We start from the raw sequence: 16,835 nt of genomic DNA, 5'->3' as shown, positions 1-16,835 counted from the left end.
GTATGTCAGTGTTTCAAATTGATAAAAGTTTCAATCATATGAAAGGGGCTGTGATGATGGAGGTTGGTTGTGCGGCTGTTCAATCCAATACAGGTGCAGATGGTTCTGAGTAAGAACTTTTCCCAGCGATCGGACGGCCTGTGTCGTGCAACACAACTTCTCCTGGACACGAACCATCCACTGTCTGCGGCACATTCCTTGGCCACGATTGAGCGAGCTGTGGTGCAGATCCTTAGCGCTACTATGAAAGACCGGGTGTTTGGAGTAAGCCATCACAGTTTTGTTTCATTTCCATGTGACCATGACCTTTGAATATCTAACTACATGTATATGCCTCCTTGTTCATTCATTAGATTGAAAGGGAATTGATGATTGCTACAACTGCACAAATTTCAACTTCCTGTTCTTAAAAGTACACGACATTAGTACATTACACAACTGCTTGATACCTTACCAATTATGACTTGCGTTGTTGGCTTCACTGTGATCCAATCCGATGGTATGTTTCTTTGTTGCCTAGGTCTTTCAAGACTCCACTTCCTTCTTCATGCATGCCCTAGACACTATCAGGTGAGACCATGCATTCGACATATCATCTTCATCCAGAGTGATAATGCAATTGAGGAATGTTGGGGTTAACATATCTATTGCTGGGGAACAATTGAAATACTATCGGTGTGTTTTTTATTGTGCTCAGCAGCTTTTAAAGGCTTCAGGCAGCAGCTACATGTGTGTGAAGTATAAGTTATTTGCCCTAACAACAACTTTGGCTTAACCATGTACCTCTAAGCCTGGCTTATGACAGCATGTTCCCATGCTCATCACGTTGAAGTACTAGCCGTAACTCAGAAAACCCCACATCAACACCAAAGCAGGTGGTCTCTTTGCTGCAAATTCTGTAATCTTAACCAAATGTTCAGCCAGCAGGAGCCATCATCAAAATACTAGTATGTAACTGTGAGAATAATACTTAAAGTTGTTCATTTCAGAAATGGGCACTCCTCCAGAATTTCTCTATTTCATTCCTGGTAGAATGAGGATCTATACTACCTGTTCAAACTTTCTTGTTCCTTTTTTTCTTGCTCTCCTCAGCTCATCCAAGTCTGATGTAGCTCACCTTGCAGCGAAGGTAGGGAGTTTGCAAGTGCATCACTGTGCGTAACTGATATACTATGAACAGTTGGTGCACTACGAGTACGCACTGCGTGCTATTTGTCACAGGATACATGTATTCAATCATTTCTACGGTCTATGGTATGGTATGGTCAGTGTGTCACTGCTGCTCTATAAACCTCGGGTTGTTCAGGTTCAGCCAATCGAACACTGCACTCAACGGGTTGAACTGATTATCAGACATTATAAAAATTACTGGGACTACTCACCGGGGATGTCGATCTGGGAGGTGTTGTTTCTATCTATGCTTCTGTACAGGGTTTTGCTATGCTTCTACCACGGGTTGGAGATCAGGTCAGCGAATTGCTATGGTCAATTGAGTATCATAACAGGGAGCATAATAATCTTTCAAGATGATGCTTGAGTCATGTTTTAAACAGCACTAACTTAAAATGGCTGAATATTCTGCCACAGCCAAGGCAAAGTTATGATTAGAGCCGTAAACATTCATGCCTTTACCTGTGTGCACATTAGACCATTTGTCATTTTTGAAGAATGATGCAGGCACTCTTGTTCACTTCGCTGAAGAGCGATGAGCTTGCCCTTCGCTTGCTGAGATAGTACTGTGCCCTGATGCGTTTCTCTTGTCTCTTGCCATTTCCTCTGCGGTGTAGGCACCTCGTGTGGCCAGCCACTCTCGGGAAGTGGTTATACAATTGTCAGTCTCGCCGATTGTCAAGGTAACTGAGTACTTCAGAAGCAGTGCCAGCGTTGCACCTCGGAATCATGAGAAATAATAGAAGTAGATTTGGAGAGTGGCCTTGGTCCAAAGTGGCTGTGAGGAAATCATTTGGGAGATGCCCTCAGGTTGTTCAGTGATTAATCCGCATCTAGAGGCAGTGGAGTACTGGTGTCTCCCTGAGAACCACTGATGTGGTACCTTTTCGAAATGAATTATTTGATTTTACCGGCTCTTTTGACTAAATCGTCTTTGCACTTGTTTGTTTTCACAACCATTGAAATGCAGCCGCTGAATATCATCTGCCCAGCAGCAATGGAGCCACTGAGTCAGAGCAATGTAAGTAGCTCAATGGAGTGACAGAAAGTACTGTATGCATAGCCAATGATCATGACTATGGCAACTATTTTGTAATGGATATCCTACCCATACCTTACCCCATGGCACTCTGTCCGGGTTGATGCGTGTGCATTGTTAGTTTGTCTGCTAACCCAGTGTGGAACCGGCGTGGCTGACGAAGTGCCTGTGAGTGTTCCTTTACAATTTATAGAATCAGACTCAAAGATTCATTATTGTAAGGAAAATATTTCTCTCTTGTCTCGATGGAGAAAACTCAAAGAACAAAGCAGTGAAACATGCGGCCAGCAAATCAAGGTACGAGCGTTGCCATGGCGGATCGCCAGCAATGTAGCCAGTGTACGGCAAAAAGAGGTAGTGCGGGAAAACAAGAAGGTACAAGAAGACTGTAAACTCAGGTAAATGCGAGAGAGGAGTTGGTGATAATCAAGAATGGAGAAAGGAAGATCAAGAGAGAGAGAGAGAGAGAGAGAGACAGAGAGAGAGAGAGAGAGAGAGAGAGAGAGAGAGAGAGAGAGAGAGAGAGAGAGAGAGAGAGAGAGAGAGAGAGAGAGAGAGAGAGAGAGAGAGAGAGAGAGAGAGAGAGAGAGAGAGAGAGAGAGAGAGAGAGAGAGAGAGAGAGAGAGAGATAGAGAGAGAGAGAGAGAGAGAGAGAAAGCTATGTTGCAACTCCGAGGGAGAGGGAGAGGGACAGGGACAGGGACAGGGACAGGGACAGGGAGAGAAAGAGAGCTAGAGAGGGGGGAGGGGAGGGGGAGGGGGAGGGGGAGGGGGAGGGGGGAGAGGGAGAGGGAGAGGGAGAGAAAGAGAGCTAGAGAACGAGAGAGAGAGAGAGAGAGAGAGAGAGAGAGAGAGAGAGAGAGAGAGAGAGAGAGAGAGAGAGAGAGAGAGAGAGAAAGCTAGAAAACGAGGCTGTCTTGTGATCGTATGCAATATCTCACAGTTCCTAAGCATCTATGAAGTCACAGTCTTTGGGTCTGTGGTTCTATTTGCTGTAGCAATCTATCTGGCAACAGTACAGGGGAAGAATTGACCTACTTGGCGATCTGTTCAATCAAGACAGCCTGAAAACGTAAGAGGATCCTTTCTACTGTACTATCAACGGCCATAAGTCCTTATCATTAATTGCACTATTTCGGATCAACTCACTACTAGTTTGAGGCAATTGGAGGGGAAATGATTCTGTAGAAAAGTATCTGTTCATGCCAATTTTGCACTACAGGCACACCTTTGGAAGATTTCCTTCTGCCTTTGTGGTATTGCTCCATCCTTGCGGTGCTGAGCACTCTAGAAATCTGAGAATTTCCACTGATGGTTGATATTTATATTGTCCCAGTATCCCAAGTTTATTGTATTGTATATTATGAAGAATTCTCTAACGACAAATTAATGCCTATCGAGATGTTGACTACTGTCCCTGCATATGAATATCTGGGTTTTTTTTGTAAATGCAGGCTTCTGGACACTCTCCTGAACTTTGAGCAATGTTTGTCACTCATTATTTTCTACCTGAAAGCATTGCTTTCCTGGTGTCTGCCTTTCCTGATGTGCATGTGTGCAGGTGTGTTTGTCAGTTCAACTTTTTCTGCACGTGTCTGTCAACGTGCCATCATGTGAATGTGTGTGTGTGTGTGCGCGTGCGCGTGCGGGCGCGTGCATGTGTCTACTAACAGGGGACTAACTGTGTCTGGTATGATGAAGTTTATGAATCCCGCTCTGGAACATCGCCGTGGCCCAGTGCGAGATGCTGCCACTAAATTGATCATTGCCCTTTACAAAAAAGTAAGCCTTACGTACATGTAAGAGACAGGGAGAATGAAACTGTACCCTAGGCAGAATGGCGTGTTCATGTTCTGGCCGGTAGGGTATGCCAGTACAGTAGAACTCCCCTGATCCGGAGTCCTCAGGTCCGGACACCTGTCCGATGCCTCTAGAGTCACAAAATCAACTTTTGAGAAACAAAAAAACAGCCCCAAAACGTATACAGAAGAAGAATGGACCAAGGAACTACAAGTTACGCTATAATGTCCACTAACACCACCAGTTACTAAACAATCAGCGCAAGCAGCTGTTAGCCAGTTAGTTGTAGAACGTCATTACCGTCTGCCAGTGTCGTGCAGTGTTATCGCATGTGCTGATTGTTTACTAACTGGTGGTGTTAGTGGACATTATAGCGTAACTTGTAGTTCCTTGGTCCATTTTTCTTTTGTATAAATTAATCCTTGGCTCTCCATCCGGCCCCAAAACTGTAGATTAATGTAAGAAGTGTTTACTTGCATACGAAACGAATGTAACGTTATACTCTGAGGTACGGGCAATTCCTCGTTACGGGTAATTCCTCGTTACGGGTAATTCCTCGTTACGGGTAATTCCTTGTTATGGGTAATTCCTTGTAATGGGCAGTGCCCGGTCTCAACCTGCCCAGATATAAGGGAGGGAGAGAGGAGGGGGGGGGGGGGGGTTCTACTCCGGCATAGTCTGGCCAGTGTGCAGGGCTGCAAGGCATAGGACATGTTCATTTCAGGTGTGCAATGTTGTTTCTTGTTTTCCATTCCTGTGCAGTTTGGCCAAGAAGTTAGGAAGCATTTGCCTCCGGACAATGCAGCAAACCGAAAGAAACCATTCTTCAAGAACATTTTCACAGAGTTCGATCGAATCGACGGGAAGCCAAGCAAAGACGATTTGAAGGTTTGTTTGAAATACGGAGAGGTCAATGAACAGCATTGGCTGTGGCAATTGGCTACGTGGTAAAAATGCAAGTTTCATAGCATGAATGAGTCGGGGAAATGTAGGGTGGGTTCTGGCTGGGGTTGATCTAGATGAGTCTTCCCAGCCAACAGGGGCATGATCCCACCGGCCTGATTCGTACCACAGCATCGTACACATAGGCTTTGTATTATTATTACTATCTATAAAGGGACTTAGTGGAGCCAGTTGTCAACCCCTCCCTTGTCCATATTTCACCAACATTCAAGTGCTGATAACAACACCTTACCATGCCGCGAGCAGCCTTTCCATGCTCTGAGTGCTGAGTCAGTGATTGGTATCATTAGGGGTGCTTAACACTATAGTCACGGTGACCATCCTGTTGCTCTCTATCCCTGCATGATACAGGCCAAGGCTGATGCTGAGGAACAAGCAAAGTTGGACCAGGTAAGTTGCCAAACATTCTAATCATGAATATATCCAGAATAAACACTTTCTCTCTCCTCCTATTGTTTGAACCAGCTCTACCTCTCGGTATTGAGCACTCTACTGGACAGCCTGGAACCTCTCTGTTTTAATATTATCCAGAATAAATGTTATGGAGATACCTATCCTAGATATCATATCTGAATTGTAGCGATTATGGTGATGATGGGGGTGGGGGGTCAGTTAAAAACGCTAGCAAAAGGTTTCAGTGGGTGTTGTCTTTAATTAAGACTTTTTCTTCTCCATTTCATTGTGTTTTCTATAACATGCAGGTGCGACAGCTGCAGGAACAGATGAAGATGCTGCAAGCTTTGCAGCGTGGAGAAATCGTACGTTCTGGGAGCTGGACACTATAAATTGTCACATGGGAATGTCTGTAGGTCTGATGTGTATAGTGCCCCGTACCACCTACATACCTACATATATGCTTCCTGTTGGGTGAAGTTCAAGCTTACGCTGGTTGAAAACTAACATCGTAATTAGCTGACACTGTATTGTAATCCAAAGAAGGTTGTCCAGTACTGAGAAAGGCTTGTTTATACACTAGTAGGGTCTTTACCAATACTTACCCTGTGTGAACTTAAGTTATTATGAAAGATCCACTGCAGAATCCGGCCACTTGCAATGTACTAGTACGTGTAGTTTGTTTATTGGTTCAGAAAGTGACAGTTCTGAATGCAGGGTTTACGGTGCCGCCCTCAGTACATGTTGAAGTGCATAAGGTGGCTTCGGCTGGTCTATGACCACCTCTTCTTTGTGTCATGTGTATGTTCTCTGCAGCCTGTGGAAGCAGAAGAATCTCCCCCGAGGCCAAGGTATGCTAAAGAATTTTCCTCACTACTCAATAAAGTATTGCTGCATAGCTTGGTAGAAATGAATTGAACGGGAAAGGCTCTAGTTTAAAATAATGTCTTGTCCTTTGCCGGTTTTGACACCCAGAATCCGTTAAAATGTTACGTCACTAACCAACTGAAAACTCGGGTTAACTTGTGGTCTTACAGTGATTGCTCCATTTGTATTGTTGATAGAGGAGAAATGCGCTGTATTGCTGTAATATTTGCATGGTTGCGAGGCCAGTGGCACCGGGCAATTCTGACAATGTACGTCCGTTTCCTCTGCTGTGATCTATTTTGATAGCAACCCGAAAAAGAAACCAAGTCGTCCTGTAGCCGCAAAAGTGGTGAGTCTCAGCAGCCGTCTGGCTTTTTGGAAGTGCTCGTGACCACAGTTTTAAAAATGTCTCTGCAATGTCACTTTTATTTTTTACATCCTATCCTCAATAATGAATGCAGTCTTATGCCTTGTTTTTGTTTTTGTTCACTGACATACTGCAATGTACATGTAGTGATTTCATTTGCTTTGGAGTGACTCGGAGTGCTGTGTGCGTGGATCTTCCGATGCTCACACTTTTAAATTACTTCGTATGCAATTGTTGGTGCTGACAGGAAACACCACCCCCTGGACCGCCGAAACCAAAGCCGTCACAAATACCAAGTAAGCTTTTTAGCATCCAGATCCCTTTCCAAGGTCATACCGAGAGAACAATCATTTACAAGGGACGACATACCCCGTGCATTGTCAATGATAGAACCCTCTTTCTGGTTTGTGTAAGCGTTACCTGCCTTGATGAAAAGTTGTCTGGCTCTAATTCTCCAACTTAGAGCGCTCTTCTCTGATTTTGACATCTTGGGCTGATTGAGGAATGTTTTTTGAATAGACTTCAATGCAGTCGGTTCCTTAAATGGTTCTGAGCTCGGCTGAAGTGATGTAACAAGGTCATATCAGCTAGAAGTCCAGAGATTCAGTGATAGAGAAGATACCGGTAGGAACAATAGTGTATTCGAGTATATAAAAGCACTGCTGTGTATTGTCGTGTACTGAATTCTATGCGCATTATGGTAGTCAAGTCCTTTGGGTGATGTTGTCTCCTTATGTTTTCATCCATATAGAGCGGGGAACTCCCCAGGCTGGCAGTAAGGCATCGAAAGGTGGACCGAATCAGACCAGGCTTCAACGGAACGGTAAGCCTGCCTGATGACCACCATGAATGTCTGCAACCACCGATCTCTCGGTCCTGATCCGAAAATCAGTGCTATTTTCCTCAGCAGCGAGGGGGTAGGGTGGGGGTAGGGGACTCGGAACAGGTCTGAACATCATCTGTTTGTTTGTTTTGTTTCTAACACATGTAGGAGCATGTTTTCAGTCTGTTCTGTGTGTGTCTGTAAGTAACTTAAGTGTGCATGTGTTTGGCGTGTATGTCATCTGTGTGCCACGCTGTTTTTGCAACTGCTGATCCGGCATTGGTGAATCATCTCAGATGCCAAGAAAGACAGGTGAGTGGAGGTTGTTGTCCTGCTGTATAGGCTACTCCTACACTGAAAGCTAGGGGAACAATTCATCCTTGACTATCGGATGCTGCATTCTGCTTTTAGCCAATCTCCTTCTATGCTGCTCGTAGTTGCTTTCTGGAATGTGGGGATGAAGCTGTGGAGTACAAAGAAACTGTGTGCCTATACTTATTCATTGCTTGACCTCAATGGTGTAGGAGCCAATACAGCTAGCGACTCAGACTTTGGCCAGACCACCTTTCACTCGACCAGTCATGTGTTAGTATTGTTGGAGGCAAATAGTGAAATTATTCAAATTAGTAATCAATATTCAGCCTGTGTGAAGAAGATGTTGTAGCAACTTCGGCAATACTTGGCTCCCACGTAGGAAGCAACACACATTTTCCCAACTTAGCCTATGGTATTCACGGCAGTGGCCCATATTGACCAGACTATCTTTCATAGACAGGACTAGTTGTAAATGTGATGTGCATGTGTGCATGTGCCGGTGTGTGTGTGTGTGTGTGTGTGCATGCATGTGTGTGTGTGGGGGGGGGGGGGGGGTACATGTGCATGCATGTGTGTACTCCAGTACTTTCTGGTGGATGGATTAAATGCATTTTCAACCCGGCGGTGTGTGATGATCCATTATTATATGTTTCTGGCTTTGTCAACCATGTCTGTACTTTGGTCAGAATCAGTCGTTGCATATTCTGCGAGGCGAAGCACAATGAGGGTGAAGCAGAACAAGAGAAGCACTACTGTTCGCAATGTCCAATGTTAACATCTTGCCCTGGCTGCACTCAGGTACACACTGTCACCTATTTCTATATTGTCACAGAAAATGTCTAAAACAACAGCAGTTCATTCCCTAAATTTCTAAGACTTCCGTCGCTAAAATGTGTTGGTTGATTGTGGTTCATTGTAGACTTGTGTCGTGATTCTTTATCAGTTGGCTTGTTGTTGTGCCATGTTGATGGCTCCGATTATCATAACTAACTGGGAAGGACTGAAATAGTCCAATTGAAGCTGTACTGTATTTGTCTGGTTCCATACCGCGCACGTGCGTGTGTGTGTGTGTGCCCTACATTCCATACCGCGCACGTGTGCGTGTGTGTGTGTGTGTGCCCTACAGGTTGTTGAGGTATCCAATCTATCGGGCCATCTCCTGTCTGAATGCCCTGATCATGCGTCTTTCAAGAAGTGCCAGCGCTGCAAGCAAGCTGTGGCGGCCGTGGACATGGAGCAGCACACGACCCTCAATGCATGCCCAAGTATGTACAATCAGTTGGCATTGCTCATCATTATACAATATACACGATGCAATCTCTGCAGGAATCACTGGCATGATACTGTACTAGTTGACTACATGTACTTGTACTGTAGTCACATTCTCTTATGTGTTCATAGTAGTCAGCGTGAGAGAATTTCATTCAAGTCCTAGTCGTAGACCGTAATGGCAAAGTTAGTAAACCGTTATGTTGAATCTATGCTCCCCACAGCTGGAAGAGTACACAAAGAACAACATTTTCAGCTGGAATGAAATTTGACACATTCTCCGAAAGAGGAGCATGTTTGAGTACTGCTGTCAGCGTAGGATTGTAAAGGAAGACGGATTTTCTTCACTACATCCAGTATGAGATCTATGTCGATCGGCTAAGGTTCACCAGGTGCAAGCTCAGGAGAGTGAGCAGGACTACAGCCGCTCCGAGTAGCTTTACGATTTCACGGTCAGAAATAGCTCCTGTGAAGCCAAAACATATGCAAAGGCATGCTTATCAGACTGACAGTTTGTCGACTGATACACCTACCACATCTCCGGGGGTATAGTTTGCACTTCAGATGCACTACTTCAGGCTCAAAATCCCTGGCGTGCGTTGTGCACTGGGTATGAACTATGAAGTGTATGGTAGCAAATGCACGTTGAGGTATTCAAGTTCAGATAAAGCAGGGGATATGCATTATACTTCGGTGAATTTCTCCCGGAAAACATAGTATATTCATGAACTGACATGTGATGACCAAACTCACGTTTAGCGCACCGAGCTCACCTGTGAAGAGTTTGCTGACAAAATTAATGAATATGAAAGCTCCATTAAGAGCTATCGCCACCAGTCCCTTTGCCGTGGTGTGTGACTTGTAGCTGCCATAGTGCTGCGACTGGGTGGAAAGAAAGGAGGGGACCTTGCAGTGCGACTAAGTGGCATCATTAACACAGAATGTCTTCGGATGAGACCTTGAAAACACTTGTGGCATCGAAGTCTGGACATCCTCTCACTTCGGCCATATGGGGATACTTCCAAGACACAGGTAGAGAAAGTTCACCCACGTGGTAAACTAGCGAGATGTCGCCAACTTTCTGATGCCAAACTGGTATACAATCTCTTGCTCCACCCTCCCCAGTCGCAGTCCCATCAGTGCAAAAGAAGTTGGTCCTCCAACAGCAATGCCGGCTTACGGCCACTCCCTGAGGTGATCTTTCTTCCCTTGTCCTCAGGGAGAGCGGAACTATTGCTGACTACGGATGTCCGCTTGGGCTCAAGGAAGTCCCAGAGCACTGACCATATTTCTGGTGTGACTCCCGTCAGAAAATGTTACAGCTCACCATATTCTTGCATTTCAGCATGCCTGCAACAGAGTATACCACGCATAGGCATTGATTGGTATTACGGCTTTACGTACGGTACACACTTCAACGAAAGGATAGCTCATGCGCTTGTGCTTTGCATCTGTGGATATCTTGTGTTTTGCATCTGTGGATATCTTGTGCTTTGCGGCATCTGTGGATATCTTTTGCTTTGCATCTGTGGATATCTTCAGTTTAATGTTTCTGGAAACAGGACTGAATAACATGCATTTTTGAAAATGTTTGTAGGAGCAACCTTTAGTTTTCACTCCTTCAAATCATGCCCGGGCACTTCCATCCACGTACCGTAGCAGCTGTGATTTCAGCTTCACGATCTCCAACTTAGCTACTTCCAGCTGCTTCCTGAGCTCTGCAGTGTGCCGATCACAGAGACAGAGTTCCTCCCCCATCACCTCCACCTCAGTCTTGGAGCCAATGCATTGCCAAGATGTCTCTACCTCGAACTCAAGCGCACACTTCTCGTGAGCTCTGCGGCATACTGCAGGCGAAGGGCGATTGGGTGCGGCTTGCCGAAAGCCAAACTTCGAGGGAATGCTTTAGACGGCGATGGACCCGTTTAGTCACTTCACGAGAAAGCAGAGGCAGCGGGTAGAAGCAAGAGTCATGAAAATGCTCACTACAAACAACTGCGTGTTTTGAGATACAGAGAATGTTTCTCCCTCCTCGCTATGGATCGCATGAATCCACTGCTTCTGCAGGCCAGCTTCGCTCGGAAACCTGTGGAAGGACATCAAGTTACTTGTTGACCTCCTGGTCGAACACAAAGGGACACAGCAATGGTCATGGCCAGGCGTTTGGTTTGCGAAACCACTGCAATGTCAACCTGAAAACCAAACCTGTCCAAGCGTAGATGCGATCTGTTTTCTTTCATCTCAGCTCACAGCCACACAGTAAAGCATCTTGATTGCCCACTCTCGCTCACGAAAGGCGGCAGCATGCCCACATGTGTGGAGGCCTGCATACTTTGTACAGTGAACTCGCAGCCGCTATGCCCCCTTTCGAACCCAGAAAATCTTTTCGGGATTAGTCTATTGTGCAAAGAAACCATTGACTTTTCCGCAGTGCCCTGCAAAAATTCAAGGGTGGCATGTGTCTCTTGCTACAGTACATCAACGGTTTTGCAAGGTGAGACACGCACCCAAGAAGCTGCAGCAGGCTAGCTGTGCAGGATGCGTTGAAGTTCCACTCGTACTCGGAGGGCTTGTGGGTGCTGGCCGCGCAGTGTGATTTCGAACGTGAGGATATCGACAGTGCTCACCTCACCATGATGGCAGCCTTACAAGCCCATCCCAAGTCTCACACAATATGGTTAGAGTACTGCCGCATGGAGCTCCTGCATGTGCACAAGTTGAGGAAGCGTTACGTGCACTGAGCAAGAAGTCTAATAGAACACATGTAGATGAGGAGAAGCTACTGGAAGGCGAGCAGTTCTCCTGAAAGGTGGCCGATCAGATATATTTGAAGTACAATGCAGCGGCCAAGCGCATTGAGGATGTGGCAGTGCATGTGAGGTTCTTGCCATTGTCCATGCGCTTAAAAGTACGGTATTATTAGTATTCACTGGTTTGAGGGAAAGACACAAACGGGAACTTAAAAGTCTGAAGATAAAAGTGTTTGTCATTACCAGGATTCAAACCAGGGACCTTCGCTTGAGGCCAGCGATGCTCTAACCACTGAGCTAAGGTCTAGCCGTCATCCCAGCAGAGACCATTCAACATTTTCTTCAGACTTCGATTATTACAGTCCATTCATAAAAAAAGATGGGTCCTGGCTCTAGCGAGGTCCCGTATTTGGCGATTTTCCGTGATTTTCTCGTACACAGTGCAGTGCTGCGAAATTTGAAATTTGGAAAAGGGTCCCAAAACGGTACCTGGACTGGGGTTCGAACTAGAAACTTCGAACCGCACAATGCACTCTTGCAGGTGGGGTCAAATGGCCTGGCTTTTTATGGGTTTTTTCCCAATCCAGTGCTTTTGGGGCAAAACCTGGCCGAAATCCTATTCTTGTTAGGACTTGCTTTTTGGAGAAAAAGACTTCAGAAACATAATTGGAAGAGGATTCCATAGGGGATCTGCAGAACAAATCTAAAAAAACTCCTAAGTTTGACCCATTTATGGCCAAAAGCTAGAAGTCCATCATTCTATGAATGGAGTGTAGTATTGTTGTTGTTTGTGCACCATTAATTTCAACGTTTATGTGGTGTGTCTGCTGCAGAGTTTATGAGTGGTATGACTTGCTGTCCACTTTGCACAGGAGCTATCCATGATAATGACAAGGTGAGTATTCCTGAATCTTTCAGTTCTTCGTATCCCCCCCCCCCCTCAGGACATGTAAAAATTACTGCGTGTACTGCTTTACAATGCATGTTTGGAGGGGGGGGGGGGGGGCTTGCTTGTAACTTTGTTACAGTTGGTACATGATTGTACAATTGCCATTGCTTCCAAACAGACAAAGGCTGACTAAAACTTTCTTCGACACAGGACTTCGAAAAAGCAACCATCACGTTGCACCACACAAGAACAAAGACTGCGCACAAAAGCCAGCCTGTGTGCAAGATACTGCACAGCCTGCACGCCCAGCAAAGCGTGTGACTAGTGCGACGTGCCGTAACTCCTGTAACAAGAGGCCGTCACCACAGTACTTTGCGCATCACGGCTTGATACGCATGATCTGAATGTCCGTAGGTCCACCTCACCACACGGGGCAGCCTGATTTACACCACTGGCACATGTCGCATTGGCTCAGTCTTCCCTTCTATGCTGACAATGACTGTGTCTGTGATTGAACAATCAGCATGGGGACAATAATTAAAAAATGAGAGCTATGAAAAGTATCAAAGTTGCAGACATGGACATTCACATACATGTACTTTAAAAGAAATGATTGATAAAGAAATGATATATAGAAAGGAAAAGGACATAATTATGGATACGAGTTTAGAGTAACTCTCCATCACTGTAACTGGATACTATATACAGTCAGAAAGTGTAATAACTAGGCACAAAACTGACAGAGTACAGAGTACTGAGACATTCGACGTCCTGACACCTAGCTTCAACACATCTTCGCAGCGCTAACTGACAGCCTTCCGACTTGGAAGGTTCAAGGTTATGGTAAGACCAAAGAGGGGAGTACTGTAAGAGTTTGGCTTTCGGCTTGTACAATTCGTTTTCGCAAAGCTTCCCCTTTCTTTACTTATCTTTGATATTTATGACCCACCCAAGTTGGGTGGTGTGCTGCTTTGCTGCTTCGAATTGTAGTTAGACCGCTTTGTCAAATATCGTACCATGGTCTCGTCATCGTCCAGTAACAATCGACATTCTTTGTTCCGTTGGGACTGTGGCTTTTGGTCGTTTTCGTTGCGCTTGCCTTCCCCTCTTTGGTCTTACCATAACCTTGAACCTTCCAAGTTGGAAGGCTGTCGGTTAGCGCTGCGAAGATGTGTTGAAGCTAGGTGTCAGGACGTCGAATGTCTCAGTACTCTGTCAGTTTCAAGTTGTGCCTAGTTATTGCACTTTCTGACTGTATATAGTATCCAGTTACAGTGATGGAGAGTTACTCTAAACTCGTATCCATATGTCCTTTTCCTTTCTACATTTATTTATGGCTCAACATCCGAGTTTCAAAGAAATGATATGCGACAGTAAAATCATGGGAACGAGTTATGAAGCAACCTGTAACAAGATAATAAGCAGTCAGAACGTGCGATAAGTTAGGTAAGATAACATGGCACAAAACTGACAGGCTGCTGAGACATTCAACGACCGGCTAAGACCTAGCTCTAACACATCTCCAGTTTTCGAACCAACAGCCTTCCAACTTGAAAGGTTCAAGGTTGGGTAGGACCAAGGAGGGAAAGGTGAGCGCAGCGGAAATGTGCACAAGCTAAGTCCCACAGGACGATGACGAGACCAGTTAATAACATGACCATGCGGTCTAACTACAATTCGAAGCAGCAAAGCGGCACTGGTCTCGTCATCGTCGTCCTGTAACAGTCACCGTTCTTTGTTGCCGTGGGACTTAGCTTGTGCACATTTCTGCTGCGCTCACCTTTCCCTCTTTGATCCTACCCAACCTTGAACCTTCCAAGTTGGAAGGCTGTTGGTTTGCACACTGGAGATGTGTGGTTAGAGCTACGTCTTAGGTCGTTGAATGTCTCAGTAACTAAGCCTGTCAGTTTTGTGCCCTTTTATCACATTCTGACTGCTTATTATCTTGTTACAGTGGTGGATAGTTGCTCCATAACTTGTTTCCATGTGTTCCTTCTTCTATTTTACATTTTATACTGGCTCATTATCCGAGTTCAATATGCGACAGTAATTGTTATTTTTTGCTTTTGCCTTTTTCGCTTTGTTGTTTCTGCTGCACGTGTGGCACTATGGACAGAGTTGGAGGTATCACCTTATGCAAGTTTGTGCCACTAATCCCAGAAGAGGTACGGTGCAACATCGTAAAGAAGAACACTGCTAAGAGAAGACAATATTTTGCTTTACAACCTAGAATGTGTGACTCTAGTGGTCGTCGGATGACTGCATTATTCACTAGTCGTGGAGGACTAATTAGAAGAACCATTGAGAGCCAATTCAAGTGACACCCTGGTGTTCGGTTTACAGGGATTCGTCTATACTATCACGAAGTCTTCGTTTAGTAGTAGCTGCTTTCATTTTGAGCATTAGTACCAGTAACCGCATCCTCCTGGATACCAGGCGCTCAGTCACGGATGTGCAGGAAGGGTACTATTGTCTGCCTCCTCGCTACATTCAATTGGCCATTGATTCAATTAATCGTATACAGTCAGCCTTGCCAGTAATGACTCTCGATTGGGCATGAGAAAAGTTTGGTCATTCGCAAGGTTAAAGTATGCAGTTCAATGATTACGTGGCCTGAAGATGGCGTTGCTATGTGCCAATTGACGGTTGTTGTTTTATCCTAGGCTGTTATTCACAAAGTGCGAGATATGCCGGAATATTAACTGCACTGCACTGCAATGTGTGTGTGTGTGTGTGTGTGTGTGTGTGTGTGTGTGTGTGTGTGTGTGTGTGTGTGTGTGTGTGTGTGTGTGTGTGTGTGTGAGCCCATAAGTGGGATCATTTTCAAGTCCACCCAGAGTTTTGGGGATTTCAGGGGTGTCGGCCGTTGGGCGGTTCAATAACCAATTGAGTCATCTTTCCAAGATTCCTTTTGAGTCTCTCTCCCCTCTCCCGGGGGGGGGACTCACGTGACCAGTTTTGGCAGTGAGCAACAAGTACAGTACAGTGTGTGTGTGTGTGTGTGTGTGTGTGTGTGTGTGTGTGTGTGTGTGTGTGTGTGTGTGTGTGTGTGTGTGGGTGCGTGCGTGCGTGCGTGCGTGCGTGCGCGCGCGCGCGCGTGCGTGCGTGCGTGTGTGTGTGCATATGTGCCTATGTGTGTGTGCATGCATGTGTGTGTGTGTGTACGTGCATTATCAGTAAGGTTACCTCTGGCTTGGAGATGAAAAGTCACATATACATTACTAAGAGTACGGGTGAGTACCATGCATGTAGCTTTGATGCAGGAACTCAGAATACGTCCATATTTAAAAGAGAGTACTAATGTCCTTCTGGGTTTCTGGTCTTGGTGCAGAGGTGAACCCAGCAGTAAACAAGCGCGTAGCAGCCCTCGCTGGAAGCTCAGTACCACACAGCCGTCCACCAAGCTATGCACCAACAATACCGGGAACGACCGGGGCTCACCTGGCTACCAGCCCCGGCAACCGGTCGACCAGCCGAATACCAACGCTGGCAGCTCGCTCACCTCGTGTACAGCGTTAGCTACAACATATAGAAGTGACATCAAGATTGGCGCCGGCGGGGAGTTCTACAACTCTGGTTGACGCGACCTCACAAACCCTTGATATGATTGAATGCATGTGCATCAGTGAGAACTCTCTGCCTTATATGACTTGAGCATAATGCCGATACATGCACAAACTTGACTCATGACTTTCCTGAGCTTCTTTTCTTTGGATGCCTCCGTGTTTGGGCTGGCTACAAATCAAATTATGATCTTAACTTTGTCACATCTAGATCGGATTTAGCAAACTTTTGATGGACTTTGCTATGATAATAATCATTGTTATAGAGTTGAACAGTTTTATGATGCTTGCTTGTTGCATTTTTATTATGCTTGCTTGTTACAGGAAGCTAAGCCAGAGCTGAATGAAATAGGGAGTTGCAAAACCTTTCCTCCTATGAGTTTATATATCAAGGCTCAATGTTATGAACAGAATTGTGAAAAAATGTCATGAAAGCTGTACTTTGAAGAAGCATGAGCTTGCATGCATGGTACGTATACATGTATATGCTTGACCTACTGCCCTGCAGCAGATACTAAGTACTTCATGCCGGAAATGTTTAGTGAGTGCTGCTGCTGCTGCCTGGCGCCGACATAAGAATCTAGTCGGAGGCAGTTGATGTTGTAGCATAGGTAATGCGGTTCATGA

The 16,835-nt window shown here is 45.5% G+C and overlaps 1 protein-coding gene across 1 annotated transcript in view; it reads left to right on the top strand.

Moving 5' to 3' along the window:
• Positions 1 to 16,607, top strand: part of LOC135827280 (centrosomal protein of 104 kDa-like) — a 32,583-nt gene extending 15,976 nt beyond the window's left edge. The window contains exons 18-38 of the mRNA XM_065339812.1: positions 94 to 264; positions 521 to 570; positions 1,093 to 1,129; positions 1,432 to 1,467; positions 1,788 to 1,853; positions 2,141 to 2,191; positions 3,208 to 3,281; positions 3,883 to 3,991; positions 4,772 to 4,897; positions 5,324 to 5,362; positions 5,674 to 5,730; positions 6,182 to 6,216; positions 6,539 to 6,581; positions 6,847 to 6,895; positions 7,351 to 7,422; positions 7,719 to 7,734; positions 8,424 to 8,535; positions 8,864 to 9,002; positions 12,590 to 12,651; positions 14,762 to 14,810; positions 15,977 to 16,607. Coding sequence (XP_065195884.1) covers positions 94 to 264; positions 521 to 570; positions 1,093 to 1,129; positions 1,432 to 1,467; positions 1,788 to 1,853; positions 2,141 to 2,191; positions 3,208 to 3,281; positions 3,883 to 3,991; positions 4,772 to 4,897; positions 5,324 to 5,362; positions 5,674 to 5,730; positions 6,182 to 6,216; positions 6,539 to 6,581; positions 6,847 to 6,895; positions 7,351 to 7,422; positions 7,719 to 7,734; positions 8,424 to 8,535; positions 8,864 to 9,002; positions 12,590 to 12,651; positions 14,762 to 14,810; positions 15,977 to 16,164 — 1,581 coding nt within the window. The 3' untranslated portion in view covers positions 16,165 to 16,607. The remainder of the gene's footprint in view (positions 1 to 93; positions 265 to 520; positions 571 to 1,092; positions 1,130 to 1,431; positions 1,468 to 1,787; positions 1,854 to 2,140; positions 2,192 to 3,207; positions 3,282 to 3,882; positions 3,992 to 4,771; positions 4,898 to 5,323; positions 5,363 to 5,673; positions 5,731 to 6,181; positions 6,217 to 6,538; positions 6,582 to 6,846; positions 6,896 to 7,350; positions 7,423 to 7,718; positions 7,735 to 8,423; positions 8,536 to 8,863; positions 9,003 to 12,589; positions 12,652 to 14,761; positions 14,811 to 15,976) is intronic.
• The last annotated feature ends 228 nt before the right edge of the window (positions 16,608 to 16,835 follow it).

This window comes from Sycon ciliatum, chromosome 1 (genome assembly GCF_964019385.1).
Source record: "Sycon ciliatum chromosome 1, ocSycCili1.1, whole genome shotgun sequence".
NCBI classification, from domain to species: domain Eukaryota; kingdom Metazoa; phylum Porifera; class Calcarea; order Leucosolenida; family Sycettidae; genus Sycon; species Sycon ciliatum.
Note: the sequence above shows the minus strand (reverse complement) of the source record. Positions and strands in the feature narration are given on the sequence as shown.